Consider the following 16,967-nt stretch of genomic DNA (forward strand, 5'->3'; position numbering starts at 1 on the left):
GTTGTTACTGTTGCAATAGTTGATACCAGCTATTGCGTTAAGTTGCAGAGTTATGCGTCTCTATTTTGTCGGTCTCTTCGCAGCTATGAATTCCATTATTACACTTTTGCTTGTGCCGAGCACTATAATCGCGAACAAGTTTTATCAATTCCAATCTCAAAACATCCTGGCAATCAGAATCTCGAAGCCAATCTCCACAAACACCATAAACCATCTCAAATGATTGTAAAATACTGATACTTTTTAATAAAATTTACTAAAATGTTGTGCAAGTTTATTTCTAATGCTTTACCTGTTTAATTTAGTTTTTACTACAAAATGGACCATGTCTGTTTGTCTGTCTTCCCATAGGAAGTCGCAGTTGGAGGATATGAAAAAAGATTGAATAGTATGTGATTTCAACTCACAACTTTCAGCATCTTAAACTGTCGCTCTATGGCTTCACCAACCACCATGAGATCGAGCTGATTACTACTACAGATAGTTATTATCTGCGATTTACCAGTACATCGGAGAATCTTTAATGGTACTAGTATAAATAATATGTAAATATGTATAATCTAGAGAGACATGAGTGTCTTTGCAGAAATATTTAAGTTCCCCTTAACTTATCTCATCTGTTTTCTTTTGTAGGATTGAATATCTTTCCTTCAGATATAAGAGCTTTTTGTAAACTGACTCATAGTGAATTGTGACCAGCTTGTTAAAGCTGGGTTGTAATTTATTGCTTTCTCAGGGTTTTATTTTATAAGGGTAACATAAAACTTTAAAAATTCTTTAACATTACATAACAAGGTAGTCTTTAACACAAGATAAGAACATGAGTGATAAAAGGTTTAACTTCCCACAATTCTTCATGTATAGAAAAGTCTCTCCTTTCGGTCAAGCAGAACTCATACTCTCACTTTAATTTTGATAAAATCTGCAACAGAAAAATAACATTTTCAGGCTCACTAATTTGCTATTATATTAAATTATATTAAATTATATTATATTAAATATATTTACATGTATGTATAATACTCTACATTTTTATATACATTATATATTTATAATGTTTAAGGCTCACAAATATATATCATAATAACATACATTAATATACTTATTTTTAATGTTAAATTTATATTATGCAGATATTAACATATATATAAACTTTATATAATTTATATAAAAATATAAATTTTATTGGTGTATTTAATTGTAAAACTATATATGTTTATATTGGTATATTACTATAAAGATAAAATTATTCATGGATATTTATGTGTTAACATAAACAAAAATATTTTAATTTAAATTAAACAATTAGCCGTTCATAAGATGATTAGGCACTCAAACAGTCAGATACTCACATTGGTCTGATACAAACTCTGTAACCAGGTCTCAATGGACAACATTTCAGACTTCCTTCACAGTCATAATCCCGTGTGCATGAGCGATTGTTATTCCTGTTTGTTGATCGGAGACGGGGACATCTTCCTGGTTTGTCAACTCCTGTATAATCAACAACTAGTTGACACTCATGTACCAGAATCGCATTCTATTGATTAAAAATTAGACTATATTTGGGCTATAGTACAGATGAAGTAATAACTCAACACTGGAAAGCTTTAATGTAGCGGTGGTACACTTGAACTCACTTTTCTTCTACAATCTAACTTAAAAAATAGCTGATTATACTAGTCTAAGAATTCTAAGAATGCTTTTTTTAGTTTTAATCTGACAGTCTATTGGTTAAAAATCCGCAAGCTACTGATTATTGTTTGCCACAACTTGTTAGCTGCAGCATTGCCACACTATACAATTTTTCAATTGTTATTATATTTATTAAAAGTGATATTTAACTTAGTCTCGTAAAGTCAACATGCTTTAGATAGAAACAAGTTCTTAGTTTTGACTAAGTTGGTTTGCTTTTTTCTGAATAGTTTTAGATAAAGCTACTCACCATCACAATTTCTGTACCTGCAGTTTCTTGTCTGAAAGTCACTACCTGGGCAGTTCTCACCATCGCCAGATGGATCTGAGCAAGTTCTTGTTCTACGTCTGACGCCTTGACCACAAGTCACAGAGCATTGTGACCAAGGGCCCCATTGGCTCCAGCGAGCAGGACCGGGTTCTGTATCAAAAGGAGATTTTGATCATACAACTAAATCTTGCATAAGAAGAGCCCATACAATCTAACGATAAACTTGTGACCTCAGACAAACTGGAAAAAGTGACAAGATGTTACTTTTGAGAATAGCGTGACAAGAAGCTAAATTTTGATTAACAATATCTAGCCTGCGATTTTATTAGATGAACCTTGTATTTTCGTTTGCGTCATTGTGTATGCAGTGGATTATTTTAACTAAAAATCATAGGTCAAGTTACTACCTCTACTGATGAAAGGTTGCATCTTTAAATTAACTAAATTGCTATAGACTCTTTGTTGCACAATCCTTTCTTAGCCAGAGGCTCATTTCTTTAAGTAAAGTATTTTCCAAGACTGAAGGTAAACTAAATTTCTCTGGCAAGTTTCACTAAATTTCTCACTAAGTTTCTAATAGCAAATGCTGCATTTTTATGTTTTTATTGGTGAGCATCACAATAAACTGCAAAGAGCTACTACGTAGTCCAATGTACTGACTTTGTTTCAGAAATTTTGTAATAACCCCCAACGCTAGCAGTGACAGAAAATTAGTTTAAAAGCGTTTAGCATTTTTTAGTCTTCTTGCAGATTATCCTGAAACCTTTCTTTGAACTTTCTTTGAATATTTTTCCAGTTATTTCTGTATGTATTTCTGTATTTCTGTATGCATGAGAATTTGGTGGTAACAGGAAAAGCTGAAGGAAAGCAGAGAGAGGCAGGGGCAGATAGCAGCTGACCTACTTGGGAAGTGTAGGCAAATAGATGTCAGCTCAACTATCAGAAAGAAAAAGAGCAGAGGTATCAAAGCAAGCAATGTTGAGAAGAACAAGAGATAGGAAGGGTGGAGAACCATGATCGTCTGCGTTCTCACAGGACATGAAAGAGTGAAAGAGCAAAAGAGCGAGAGAGCAAGAGAGTGAGAAAGCGCAAGAGCGAGAGAACAGGAGAACGCAAGAGCGCAAAAAATTGTGAGAGAGTGCGAGATAGCGTGAAAGCATGCGCAGAGAGAATGAGAGAGAAAGCAAGAAAACAAGAGAGTGAGAAAACAAGAGAGCGAGAGAATAAATGAGAGAGAGCAAAGAGAGTGAGATGAAAAAGAGAGGAGAGAGAGTGCAAGAGATCAGAAACCCGAGCAAAAGAAACGGCAAAACAGGGAAAATGGGAGAGAGCAAAAAAGCGTGAAATGGTAAAAAAGAGCACGGGCGAGAGTGTGAGAGAGCGAAAGAGTGAAAGATGAAAAGGAGTGAGAGCGAGGGATTCAGAGCACGCGAGAAAGAGAGTGAGAGAGCAAAACAGCAAAAAAGTGAGACCACGAGACAGCAAGAGAGAGCAGGTGAGCTAGCAAGAGAGCGAGCAACAGAGCGAGTGCGAGAGCGTGAAAAGGTGAGAGAGAAAGCAAGAGAAAGCAACTGCAAAAGAGAGAGCAAAAAAAGAGATTACTTTTCTATCCCTTTTGATAATCTGGATAGAGGATTGATAGAATGAGAAGCAGAGAGTTACTCACAGAGAAGATCTAGTGATTAAACTTACTGCATGTACATGTTTGACAGCCATATTCATCTAGAGCAAAACCATTTGGGCATGGGTCAGCACAACGAACTGCTGGGCAGGGCCTTGGTCCTGTATAAGCAAACAACTTACAGTTCAACTCAGGGTATTCAGTATGCATTGGAATGACCTGTGCATAGTACAAAGTATTACATACACTTATAAACTATCAAAGCGATGTTCATATCATTTTGTATGCAGCTCTAAAAGTGCTGCTTATCTGTCATATAATAATGTGTTTTAGAATGAAATTTTTTTACTACATGATTGCTTTTGGGTTTTGTGTTTCAATTTTTTATTTTATCATGGTAAAAGGCAGAAAAAGTTTTTCCACTTTCATTTGTCAACATTTGTCTAAAATCTATTACATGGAAATTTTGCATCAATAATAATATGCGTACTTAAACACTAAAAATATAGCTGAGCAACTGAAATACATATTATATTAATATATATATATATATATATAATATATTATATACATAATATATTAGTAAAATAGAGTTTAAAGAGCTTGTAAAGGCAGAGCACCGTGACCCAGACCAACGAGATGGTTCATATGACCGACGTTGTAGCCAGTCTGAATCTCAATATCACAACTCGGACTCAGCCACTGGTGATCTGGCTCAGCATGCCAAGCAACACAACAATGCGGAGACCACCCGCAGTGATAAGAAAAAAGCAGAGTCTATCGCACTCCATCGATATATAAGTAGTTTGCTATCAGTGATGAAGCAGAGCTCGTGCAGTCTCTCTGCATGGTTCTTCATTGTATGCACACGCATTAATTTCATGTATATTTATATATTTACGAGATCTATATATATTATTGTAGCTAATACACTTGGGTGTATTTATTCTTGTGGAGAGTAAAGGAGACCGGCAGTTTCCTTTACAAGCTGGCAACGCTATCTGATTAAAAATAAAATAACTTACTGCATCGACAGGTTGGACATCCATATTCATCTGGTATGTTACCATGCTCACAGTAAATATAACAGACCGGCCCGCACCCTAAAAAAATACAGCTTTGTTTAGTTGCTACATAGATCCTTGCCAACTGAATCTGTAAAAAGGAAAATATTAGCTTTATTATATCTTGATTACTATTTTTACTATTGCTAGTTACAGATTATGTTTTTCTTTAAAAAATGCTAGCTTAGAAATTTTTACTATAATAAGACCCTTGTCTGCTCATTTACCCAATGCCATGATTGAGAGTTCAGAAAAAAATATTTCATTTTATATGTTTCAAACTCGCAGCTTTCAGTTTGGTGGGCTTGCATTCCAACACCTGCACCAATCTACCACCTTCGGTGATAAGAGAATAATTGTGCAGATAGTGATTCCCTGCATTTTATCTAAATCTGACAATCTCACACAGCATACAAGACTGTCAGGATACTTGTGATTTAAAAAAATAATCCATGAGCTTGCTTTGATCTTTTAAAAACCGTACAGACAGCTCAGAAGGGTTACACTCAATTTCCTACTTTTGCTATCAAACATGTATTCACTGTATTTGTGCATTCAGAGGTATTTGCTCTAACCATCTGTAAAATTTGAGCAATTACTAAATAGAAGGTTTTGACTGTAAGAAGTCTGAATACTCACTGCATCTGCAGGTCTGGCAGCCATTTTCATCCGTCTCATAGCCATTAGGGCATTGCTGACTACACCTTACGGCAGGACAGATATTTGGCTCTATAACGTAATATAGTATTTAATAACTTTTACAGGTTATTTTTTACCAAAACAAAGCTGAGTTTTTAAGACAAAACTATATATTTAATAAGCCAATCATTGACTCATTTCAGTCAGCTAATGGACCAATAATATGTTGATAAATATCTTTATGGCATTGAAGCTAATTGCAGCACCCAACAGTTGCAGTTTTACCTGATCCACACAACAGCAAACCAAACACCAGGTTTTGGGTGACCCATAAAATCAATAGACAAACATAAAATCAATAGACATACATAAAGTCTTTACACAAAATCCAATGCTTTTTTGTAAGAATAGTTCTCCGAATGAGATGAATTTACGCAGCTGCAAAAGCCGTGTTAGTTGCTTGCTATGAAAAGACTTACTGCACTGGCATATCTCACAGCCATTTTCATCCGTGGCATATCCGTTCTCACAATATAGCCTGCAGAGTACTGGTTGGCATACTGGGGGCTCTAAAACCACAGCAGTAGGTACACAGAAATGTCATACGCTGTTATAACCATATTATAACCATATTATAACCATTTTTATTATATAACGGTCTGTAGCCATATTTGGTCATAAGTGAAACTTTATAATCTATTAGCTGGTCATCAGCCAGTCAGCATATATTGTTAGTAACTGTTTAACCTTTGACTGCCAGAAAAAGCTGCAAATCATTTTTCAGTTTTACCACAAATCCTAGAAATATAGCTTAACCAAACAATGTTTTAAGCAAATTTTAGATTAATTTTTGTTTCAATTGTTGCAACACCTTAACATTTTTTTTAGAAAATAATTATGCATAATTATTATGCAGTTTTAATTTGCCATTCTTATAGTTTGCTACCAAAAAGGTTTAAAAATGGCATTCATGCGGCTGTGAAAAATTTATAAAAGTGTTTCAAACACAGACTCGTTTGTGAAATTCATTGTGAATTATTTAAAAACAGGTTGTCTGCACCTACACTGTTTTTGTAGACATGATGGTAGGTCTTTGCTTCAAAATGAACATGCTGACACTCTAATAACGTTCAGAAAATCTGAATTCTTCAAAATGTCTGTTATACTAGGTAAATAGGCAATTGAACTGACTTAATAAGAGCCTTAGTCAGTCACTCTACGCAGACATGTATTATTTCAACTGCTCCTTGTCTTCACGATAATCGTTATAGCAAAGAACGATTAAGAGGCAAGGAATACCTTCTCTATTATGAAGCCTGAAGAGCAGACAACTTCTTAATCACATGTTCTAAATTTAATAAAAGAGGAAAGGTGCCCCAACCTAAAGTGACTTATTTGATTAAATCATTGAGCTGCTTTAAAAAGAATACTGATTTTCTATATTTGATACATACCACGTGTATAGGACAACTTTTATGATAGATGCTTTGATATTTCTATTTTATCAAATTCTGTTGGAATAGTCCTTTAAAATAGATGCAAAATTGTTTTCTAAATGGCTCTATTAGCTATTGCATATCATATATGAAATGATTTTCTTACACAGTCTCTGGTCATTTATGTATACAATATAAATATTTACTGAGATTTTATTGATGACATCAATCAGCTTTCACAGATTATTTTAGCCACAGCACAGAAGTGTTTAGATATAACATACTTTGAATACAACCACTTCCTTTCGTGATAAGTAAATGTTTGAATGAGGTAGAATTTAACAATGAGAGACTTACTGCACTGGCATATTTCGCAGCCATTTTCATCCGTAGCAAATCCGTTCTCACAAAATCGTCTGCAACGAACTGGCTCACAGGGTGGAGGCTCTAAACCAAAGCAATATAGATGAAGAGAGAGAAAAATATACATGTATCTATAACTTTATTTAATCATAAGTGCATGTGGTATAAGTTGGCACATACACTAGAAGATTTTGTAGGTTCAGGTAGCCTATGAGAGAAACATGCTATTCACATTGTAAGTTATATTGCCTGCACCCGCTTGCCAGTAAGTCAATTGTGCATGGTCCCAACATTTCGCTATTATAATACATTGCCCGATAACAAATCACGACTTAATTGACCAAAGAAAATCACGACTCAGTTGATCAATAATGAATTACAACTTTTTTATGCGAACTTTTATTTGCTAGCTATTAAATTTGATCATTTCATTCATTTTTATCTCAAGTATATAATAATTTATATTTGAACTGAAATTGATATACCAAAGAAGTAATTTGTTATTTGTAATAGTTAATTTAAGATAAATTTTATAGGACAACACTACACAAATATTACAAACTGTTATTTGGTGAGAATCAGCCATGCGCCATCCTGCACAGCGGTTTTCGTGTTAGCTTGGCTAAAATTGGCACAATTATCTTGCGTTACAAAGAGTTAGTCAGTTACCAAGCTTTTTTAGGATCAAGAAGTAGAAAAAAGTGGATTTATATTTGCTTAAATCAACCTATCACTGTTTTAACGGTTTAATGAAATAGCATTCATACTATACAATACAGAAATCTATAGCTATCTATTAATTATAACTAAGTAAATATTTTTTTCGCATAGCAGTTTGCTCTGTTTCAACTATACAATCACTTTTTTTATAATTGGAAGCTTTTGACACAGATAAATAAAACAAAAACTTTAAATGATATCTATTTTGTGCTTTTGATAGCCCAGTGAGGCAAATCCTACAATATAATTCATTTTACATTTTAACATTTTTACATTTTACAGAGTTAATCCTACAATAGAGTTAATCCTACAATAGAGTTAATTCTACAGTAGAGTTAATTCTACAGTAGAGTTAATCATGCACTAGAGTTAATCCTACAATAGAGGTAAATCCTACAATAGAGTTAATTCTTAATTCTACAATAGAGTTAATCATGCAATAGAGTTAATCTTACAATAGAGTTAATTCTACAATAGAGTTAATCATGCAATAGAGTTAATCTTACAATAGAGTTAATTCTACAATAGAGTTAATCCTGCAATAGAGTTAATCCTACAATAGAGGTAAATCCTAATATAGAGGTAATCTATAAACCATTTTACAACAAAATGCAATACTCACTACATTGGCAGGTTGCACAGCCATTACTATCCAGCACATTTCCATGCTCACAGTATATCTCACAGACAGGAGGGCACTCTAAAACAGGCTGAGTATGTATGAGTGTAGGTAAACACATTCAGCTATGAAACCTGTAGTATTGCATATGTAAAACAAGTCACAAATACATTTTCTTTTATCATTTTAGTATATAACTATATTATTATTAGTATTATCGTTATTGCCCTAGCACAGATTAGGCAGGGTAGGACACTGCTGTTTATCAGTAATAACCAATTACTAGCATAGGCTGAGTTAGAACAATAGCTATAAATGTCTAGTTATCAATAAAATTTATTGATAAATTGCTAGCTAGCATTTAATGCTAGCTAGCAATGAGAAAAATATGGCTGCTGATGATTAGCAACATCTACATGTTTGTGTTTCTGTATATAGCTTATATGTAACTCTAAATATATGTATACATTCATATGTGTATATACAAATGTGTGTACGTATATATATATATATATATATATATATATCTATATATATTTAATTTTCTAATTTATATATATATATATATATCTATATATATTTAATTTTCTAATTTATATATATACATATAAATATATATACATATAAATATATATATAAATATATATACATATAAATATATATATATATATATATACAAATAAATATATATATACATATATATATGTATATATATAAATATATATATACGTGAATGTATAGTGTCTACATATACGTGTATACATTTATATATACAGCTCCCAACACTCGACCTCCTGCTCGAAACTGGCCATCTTTTGGTTCCACAATAATTTTACTATAATATAAACGGTGTTCCATGGCGTTAAAACATCCTCAAATTAAAGCAGAGTTATAATAGCAAACTACCAGAGCTCCACACATTATTTCAAGCCTTTTTAATGTTTAAAAGCAGGCAACTCCAAGCAATGCTGTGTTTAAGTGGTAATCTAAGAGCTTTGATTTTTCATATAAATGTGCTACAGTCTATGTTATTATAAACTCAGAGATGCACCTGCCTATACATTAGGGCCAATCACTCTCAATGAACATGTTCACGGATTGTTGTCGTAAAAGCATCGTATAAATTTAAGATGAAAATGAAAGAAATTGTAAAAAAAGACAGAAAAGTCTTTAATTTCACCTGGTTTACTTAAGCAAGTGGTAATTTCCATTTATGCTCAAGTCTCCTACCAGAGACCTGAGATTTGGAGCATTTGCCTCAAAATCTTAGCCATTCTAAAAAACGCACTTTGCTGCAACTCACTTGTGTTGACTGTTGCCGATACTTGGACAAGCCACGTTTGATTCGCAGGTAAAATTGCACTCGATACTCCAAAGGCTATTGGAGTTACAGTTGTTTATGTAGGTACTGTTAGATATTTATAAATACTTATATCCACTTATAGATAAAGATAAGTAGTTATGGGTACTTATAGATATCTATAGATTCTTATAGATGGTTATAGATACTTATAGACATTTATAGACACTTATACACACTTGAAGATACACTAATTAGAAATACTGATAGATACTTATAGATGCTGATTGATGCTGATTGATTTTCATAAATAGCAGACACATTATAAACCTCATCCTTGCTTTGCCATTAACTTCCTTCATGTTGAGTCGGAATCCATAGATCATCACAGCATGTCATTAAAGTCTGTTTGAAATCACCACCATGATGTTTAATAACATAACAATTTATGCCTTTTGCCCAATTAAACGCTCATAAGTTTGCATGGAAAAATTTTCCATTGAATGCTGGTCTTTATAATAATCTGCATGACATGCATGGCTTTCAAATAAATATTTATTAGAATTAGTCTGCAGTCAAGATGAAGTTTCAAGAAAAATGACAAAATGAATTACTCTGTGAGCTAATAATTACATATTTGTTACTTGTGTCAACTTCTGTCTGCGGTTACCTGTTTACTTTGATTACCTGTTTTGATATGACTCACTATAATTATCTGTCAAGGGCTGACAATTACTATTCACAAATTACTTTCACAAATTACCAGCTCTAACAAAGTGTCAATTTTTTTGAATATGCAACTGTTACTGAGCAATATGCTTCTTTACATACCACGAGGTCTGCATTCACACGTGTTGCAACCATCAGGACCGATCACCCAACCACCTGCTGCTTCACAGTTTACAGGACAGGTTAGTCTTGGACAGCTTACAGGACAGGGGCATGGAGCTCTTACACAAACACATGACAGGTCTGGTGGTACTGTAAAAAAGAGATATTTGCAGGCGTAAGATGACATTCATTTGATTCAATTTACTAACTGTTGCTATGCTTTATGCTTGCTGTATGGCACAACTGGAATTTGGAAAAAATTCTGTTCAAAATGAAGTTATCGCCAATAAATTATATCTATATATATATATAAATACATATATATATTGTGTATACATCAAACGATTACAGTGTAAACTGATTTGATACTGAAGCAATTATTACGAACTAAGAAAATTAATAAAAATCATGAACATGTTGAATTAATAATAACAATAGGTACAAAAAATTGTGTATAAAAAAGGTTACTGTTGCAGCAAAAGCTCGTTGTATTGAAACTTTTTAGGGATAGTACTGGTGCCTCTCGATACTGGTACAAACGTAGAGCAGTGAAGCGCATGAGGGTACTTTTGTCTGACCGAACAGAGAGAGAATGTATAGACAATGCCTACTCAGGATAACGCAACATAAAACTGTCCAATTGAAGTTCTTAACTTTTACAGAGTGCCATGAGAAAGAACTGGAAATTGAAAGAAACATGAAACGGCACATTTGTGAAAGCAATTACAATTAAAAAATAAGTAATGAATTTCAAAATGGCTTTTAAAAACCTTTTACAAGCAAAACAAATGCAAAAGGTAATATTAATTAATAATATAAAGTACATACTTAACTTGGAACCTGCACTCGAGATAAGGATAGATCATATAATTAGAAATGATAAGGATGGTTTAGCCTAATGGTCTAGAGGGGCCCGAAAAACATGCTTTTATGATGAAATTAGCCGAATATCCGGCATTGCACAGGTATTAAATCAGCTTATAAACAGTGGCAGGTAATGCAGTTGCCTGCCATTTGCCATTAGCCTGCTACATTGCCAATGGCTAATTTAAGGAAGGTAGTGTCCGTATTGCTAAACTTCCTAAAAAGAGCCCTGAGAGCAAGCTTTAGTGATGTTGCGCTGTAACATAATGCAGTCGCTATGTGTATTTAAACCTAGATAACCCCTCATACCACCCAATGCATGTAATGCATTCTGAGTAGCTCAGTTGGTTAGCTTGTTGCCTGGTGAAAGAGAAGTTCTGTGATACAGAGTTTTCATTGTTAGATGGTAATCACTATAGCTGGACAGACAGAATTGCAGACGACACACAAACCTTGAGATGTGTATATATATATATATATTTATATATATATACATGTATATGTGTGTATATATATATATGTGTATATATATATATATGTGAATATATATGTGTATATATATACTCAAAATATGTAGGATGGGAGGCCCCCTAATAAGAGGCCTTCGTATATATAAAAATTATCTAAAATGTGTATAGCAAATTGATAATAGGAGGCGGAACATTTTTGCCTCCTATCAAGGATATATTTTTAAATTTGTTAGAGGTAGTTTTGAACTTGGAGTTGTCTCCTCAAGGATATGTGTCCAAAATTAATGAATTCATAGGTAAAATTTGTACACACTTAAGAGTTAAGTCTCCTTATCCCAAATTTTGCAATAAAATGCACAACGGATGGCTGTCAGCTGAGCTTTTATAGGCAGGTTTTTATCAGGCATGAAATCAAAGTGTAATGTGATGTGAATAATAAACAAACCAATTATGAATTGAATTAGCAAGAAGTTATTTTTTGAATATAAACCTTTAAAACTGATGGTTTGATTTCGATGATTGTGGTCTATCTTTTGAACTTATGTGTAAATTGGCTACTTTTCCTCAATATAAAAAACTCATAGCATTTTATTTATTGTACAACAAATATAGTTTGCAAATGTGGATGTTGGCTGACTGGTTATTGTCATGGCAAGAAGGGACTGAATGGTAGGTACTAAAACAGCTGGTTTACCTAACATTTTTATCCAAAAAGTTGTAAATGCATTAAAACCAATTAAAATAGTTTGTATTTTATTGCTTCACAACAGTGCTAAAAATAAATAGCAAACAGCAACAAATTTATGCAAACATAGTATGATCATGCAGAACTACGCTAAAAAAATCATCTCTTGATATTAATGTTAAAACATCAACAACATATTGATACTTAATTACAAAAACGATATAATACCAAATAAATTTAAAAGATATATTCTACAAAAGTAGAGACATTATTATTCAAACACATACAAAGTATTCACAATGTGTTTTTATTATTTTCTATGATTCATCAGTGTCAGTTTAAAAAACAAAATATTCTTATAATTTTTTATTTCGTATTGTAAAATGACGCTATTAAACTATACAGTTATATATCCATGTACATATACATATGTACATGTATATAGTTTTAGTGCACATGTAACAATCGTAGGATATGGAATGTTCAACAATAGATAGAATGTCAATTTTGATTTCTCCCCTGGTATTCTAAATCACTGCAAGATAATTTAGATAAAATTAGCAAATTTGATGCTTCTATGGAAGAAATCGTATTTACAGGGGAGATAAATCCTAAAATGTCATTTCTGCCAGATCTCTCATAGAAGTGGAAATGACAGCTACGGCACTTCTTCAGCTTTGAATTATCCATACAATAATTAGTCTAAATCACTGCAGAAATTTCCACTGAAAAACGGTGCCAATGGAAACGCAAGATAAACTGTCTTGGCCCACGGCCTATACGGCATCAAAGTGTTAATTGACTTCATAACAAGTGTTTGGAAAACCATTAACAGGCCATTAGGCAAGCCACTAATTAAAAAGCTTACACTGTTCTGGCTACATTATTACAAACATACTGTAAGAATCGCTTGCAGCTAGTTTTCTGATGAAGGCAGCAAAAGTTCAGTTATTTTATTTTAGTTCTTTGGCTATCATTACAACAATGCATCAATAGTTACAAAGAACATTTTTTTGCTTCTACTAGCACTTTATATTTGTATATTTGTATTGAATAAAACGTTGCTGTTTGTCAATAAAATGCTACCTCACCAAGCGGAGAGTGGTTAAGCGAATTACTTCATCTAATGAAGAACAGGTTCAGGCTTTCCTTTTTTACCGGTTTTGATAGGCAAACATCAAACAGAGCAGACAGTAGTCAATAATTTCTATAGTACGCAACAATTTTGTCTGTGCCTCTGAAGCTAGGGGCAGAGATTAAAAAAACTATTTTTATCGGTTTGGCTACTGGTGGCATACAGCTTAAGAGTCGACTACCCTAACACATGCAATAATGAGCTGTCTTCTTTAAGGGTAGAATAATTGTGGATGTAATTATTCTCTGCACTTTATCAACACGCATGACTATCCCTCAAAGTACAGCGGACTGCCATGGGTACTAGTAATAACAATACAATGATAATTGTGAAGTATGAAAGCCGCAGTCTGAAAAAATACATATTACATACATATACATATGTGACCCAGGCAGTCAGAATGTACAATCGTGCTAAAACAACATTTTTGAGTTATTTACAGATTCAAAATCAACAATATCTGAGGATTTTAATGCAATTTAAATTTTTTAAATCAAATTATATATGCCCAAGTTATGCAAGATTTAGTAGAGAAGGTCTCACGATGAACTAAAACTGTTGTTTTGAGTTTAGGCAGGATAAGGTTGACGATTCATGAATCGTAAATCATGTTATTTGTTTACAAATCAAAATGCCATAGCAACAGACCACTTAATCTCAACCTATATTGACGAAACCTGGCATTCTACACATTAAAACCCTGAAAAAGATAATGGTCACATTTTTATTTAAATTTGATTGACGGTTGACCTTCCAAAGGTCAGGGTAAGGTCAGCAATATATGTGGCTAAAAGCTCACCTTCCTGGAGATTTACATTAAAAGGGTATGCTTCAAACTGGGCACTTCTCATCAAGCTGTATTGCTATGACTGCATATAATGACAATCCAACGACTTATCAAAATGTTGGAAGTGTATTCAAAATTGTCCATCTATACAGAAGGTCATGGTAAAGTCAACGAAAGATGACCACAGAAGGTATCAAGATGCGGAAATATCAACCCAACTCATCAAGTGACCATTCAATCTAGAGCTATTTTTATGTAGTTTAGCACTCACACATTGTAACACAGAGTACACTGCAGAGATTTATTGTAGCCCATTCAACGGGTTTGCTCGTTATATTAGTAGCAGCTTGTCCCAACACAACCATATCAAATGTGTCCTTCGATAATCCTTGATACACAGTTCTAATGAGGCTTATTTGTTTAGATGACATAAAACTAGTGCAGAATTTTTTACATTTGCATCCACTTATTAGTTTGATGTCAACAGCTATAATGGGAAAGTTATCAGCAGTGATAGGCTGATCGTTATTCTCTGTAATTTAATTAATTAGGATGATCGCTGTTACTCTCCTTATCGTTAGCAGCTACATATTGCGTAAGCAGCTGTATTTCTGAGGTTTCCCTATTATCACAATCCTGATCATTGTGTTCACTATAATCTGAGGCAGCTGACTTAGATTCTAAGTAGAAATACTTAGAATTACATCTAAATTATTAGCGTCAACTAGCCGTAATTTGTGCGACGGTTTATTTTGTTTTAGCCTGAGGCGTTGAAACAAAAATGGCCACATACACGCATCCACCCGCAATAAAGTCTATACTTAAGATCTTGGGTTATGACAAATTCCATAGCAACCACCGGTATGGGTAGATTTAAATGGCAATTCTGGCTTTATGATTGGTCAGACACAAAAATAAACAAGACCACGTGAAAGTGCAGGGTTGAATGCACTATAAACCACTGTTTACTAAGATAGTGACGGTGAGTCATATAATAGCATATAGCACGCGTTGCGCTCTATTGTGAACAATCCAATTACCGCACGATTGTACATTCTGACTGCCGGGGTCACATATTTTAAATAAACTGATAACTAACAATGAATAAGACATGTAAGATAGATTTTAGAAAAAAAAAACTAGAAGATGCTATGCTATATAATGAACACCAAGACTGATGAATGAACTATAACAAATGAAAACAAGCAATCAGACAGTAGGGGACACAAAAGTGGATGACAAAAAGAGGCCTTAAGAAAGAGGCAGGGTGTCTAATAACAGCAGCGCAAGACTAAGCACTGCAAACCAATTCCAGGAATGGTAACTAAGTGCAGGTTGTGTAAGACAAAGGGTGAAACAGCCATATTGTAAACAAGTGCTCAAAGATTGCACAAACTGAATACAACCTCTGACTTGATCAAGTGGCCTCAGCAGATTACTGGAGTATCTGTAAGAAGCATAACATACCACACACAGCATAATAGTATAACCATACGGTAGAGCCAGTGTCTGAGAATGACAAAGTAAAAGGTTTAGTACTGATCAAAAAAGAAACAACAGATTGTCAGATTAGTTGTATAACCATCATATGTGATGCCAGAGTAAAAAGAAGAAGGAAATATATAAAGGAGATGTACAAAGTGCAAGATTTGAGCATCGAAGGCTGTAGAATTTTCAACCGAAAGTAATATAATGTATGTAGTGATTGGAGTGATTGACCATTATTCAGCCAGCTTGTGTCATATCTCATTGAGGTCAGTGCTCAACAGTCTTTCAAACAACTCAGAAAACAGTGCTGCTAGGAGCTGGTCAGATTTTAAGGACAACTATTCAGTAAAATGACTCGTTAAAGTCAAAATCATCAGGCTAAGGCCTTGGCTCACCTCCTACCAGCCACCCGGTTGTGAAGACAGTTTTTAGAATGACACTAATAATATAAATAATAGCAGTGTCTGTCCATATGTCTAAAGCTAGATATAGAGGTTAGGAAAAACATTGCATGGGAAATTGAACTCAAATCTTTGGCTGAGCAGCTGTGCACACTAACAACTAACACTATAAACGGCTCAGCTTAACAACCTTGCAGCTATGTTGGGCAGTGGGCCAAGGCAGTTTATTCTTGCATCTCCGTTGGCACCCCCTTTCAGTGGCAATTTCTGCAGTGATTCAGACTAATTTTGATATGGATAATTCAAAACTGAACAGTTGCCACAGCTGTCATTCCCAATTCTGAAAGAAATTTGATAAAATTTTATTTTAGGATTTATCACCCCTGTAAATAAGATTCTTTCCATAGAACCATCAGATTTGCAACTTTTTATAATATTTATTTTGCTGCAATTTAGGATGTCATTGGTGAAGTCAAAATTCATCTTCTATCTACTTTCTAACTTTCTATATCTTACGATTGTTACAACCACATGTAAACTATATACATCTATATACGTATATGTAAATGTAAATGTGT

The 16,967-nt window shown here is 33.7% G+C and overlaps 1 protein-coding gene across 1 annotated transcript in view; it reads right to left on the bottom strand.

Annotated features, from left to right (window-relative positions):
* Window positions 1-682: 682 nt before the first annotated feature.
* The window catches only part of LOC137393347 (cysteine-rich motor neuron 1 protein-like), a 55,078-nt gene continuing 38,793 nt past the window's right edge, over window positions 683-16,967 (bottom strand). The window contains exons 3-12 of the mRNA XM_068079855.1: window positions 10,560-10,709; window positions 8,432-8,509; window positions 7,084-7,173; window positions 5,770-5,859; window positions 5,291-5,380; window positions 4,613-4,690; window positions 3,659-3,748; window positions 1,946-2,116; window positions 1,353-1,494; window positions 683-922 (exon numbers count right to left, since the gene is read on the bottom strand). Of these exons, the coding sequence (XP_067935956.1) occupies window positions 907-922; window positions 1,353-1,494; window positions 1,946-2,116; window positions 3,659-3,748; window positions 4,613-4,690; window positions 5,291-5,380; window positions 5,770-5,859; window positions 7,084-7,173; window positions 8,432-8,509; window positions 10,560-10,709 (995 nt within the window). The 3' untranslated portion in view covers window positions 683-906. The remainder of the gene's footprint in view (window positions 923-1,352; window positions 1,495-1,945; window positions 2,117-3,658; window positions 3,749-4,612; window positions 4,691-5,290; window positions 5,381-5,769; window positions 5,860-7,083; window positions 7,174-8,431; window positions 8,510-10,559; window positions 10,710-16,967) is intronic.

The sequence above is a fragment of the Watersipora subatra genome, chromosome 4, assembly GCF_963576615.1.
Source record: "Watersipora subatra chromosome 4, tzWatSuba1.1, whole genome shotgun sequence".
NCBI lineage: Eukaryota > Metazoa > Bryozoa > Gymnolaemata > Cheilostomatida > Watersiporidae > Watersipora > Watersipora subatra.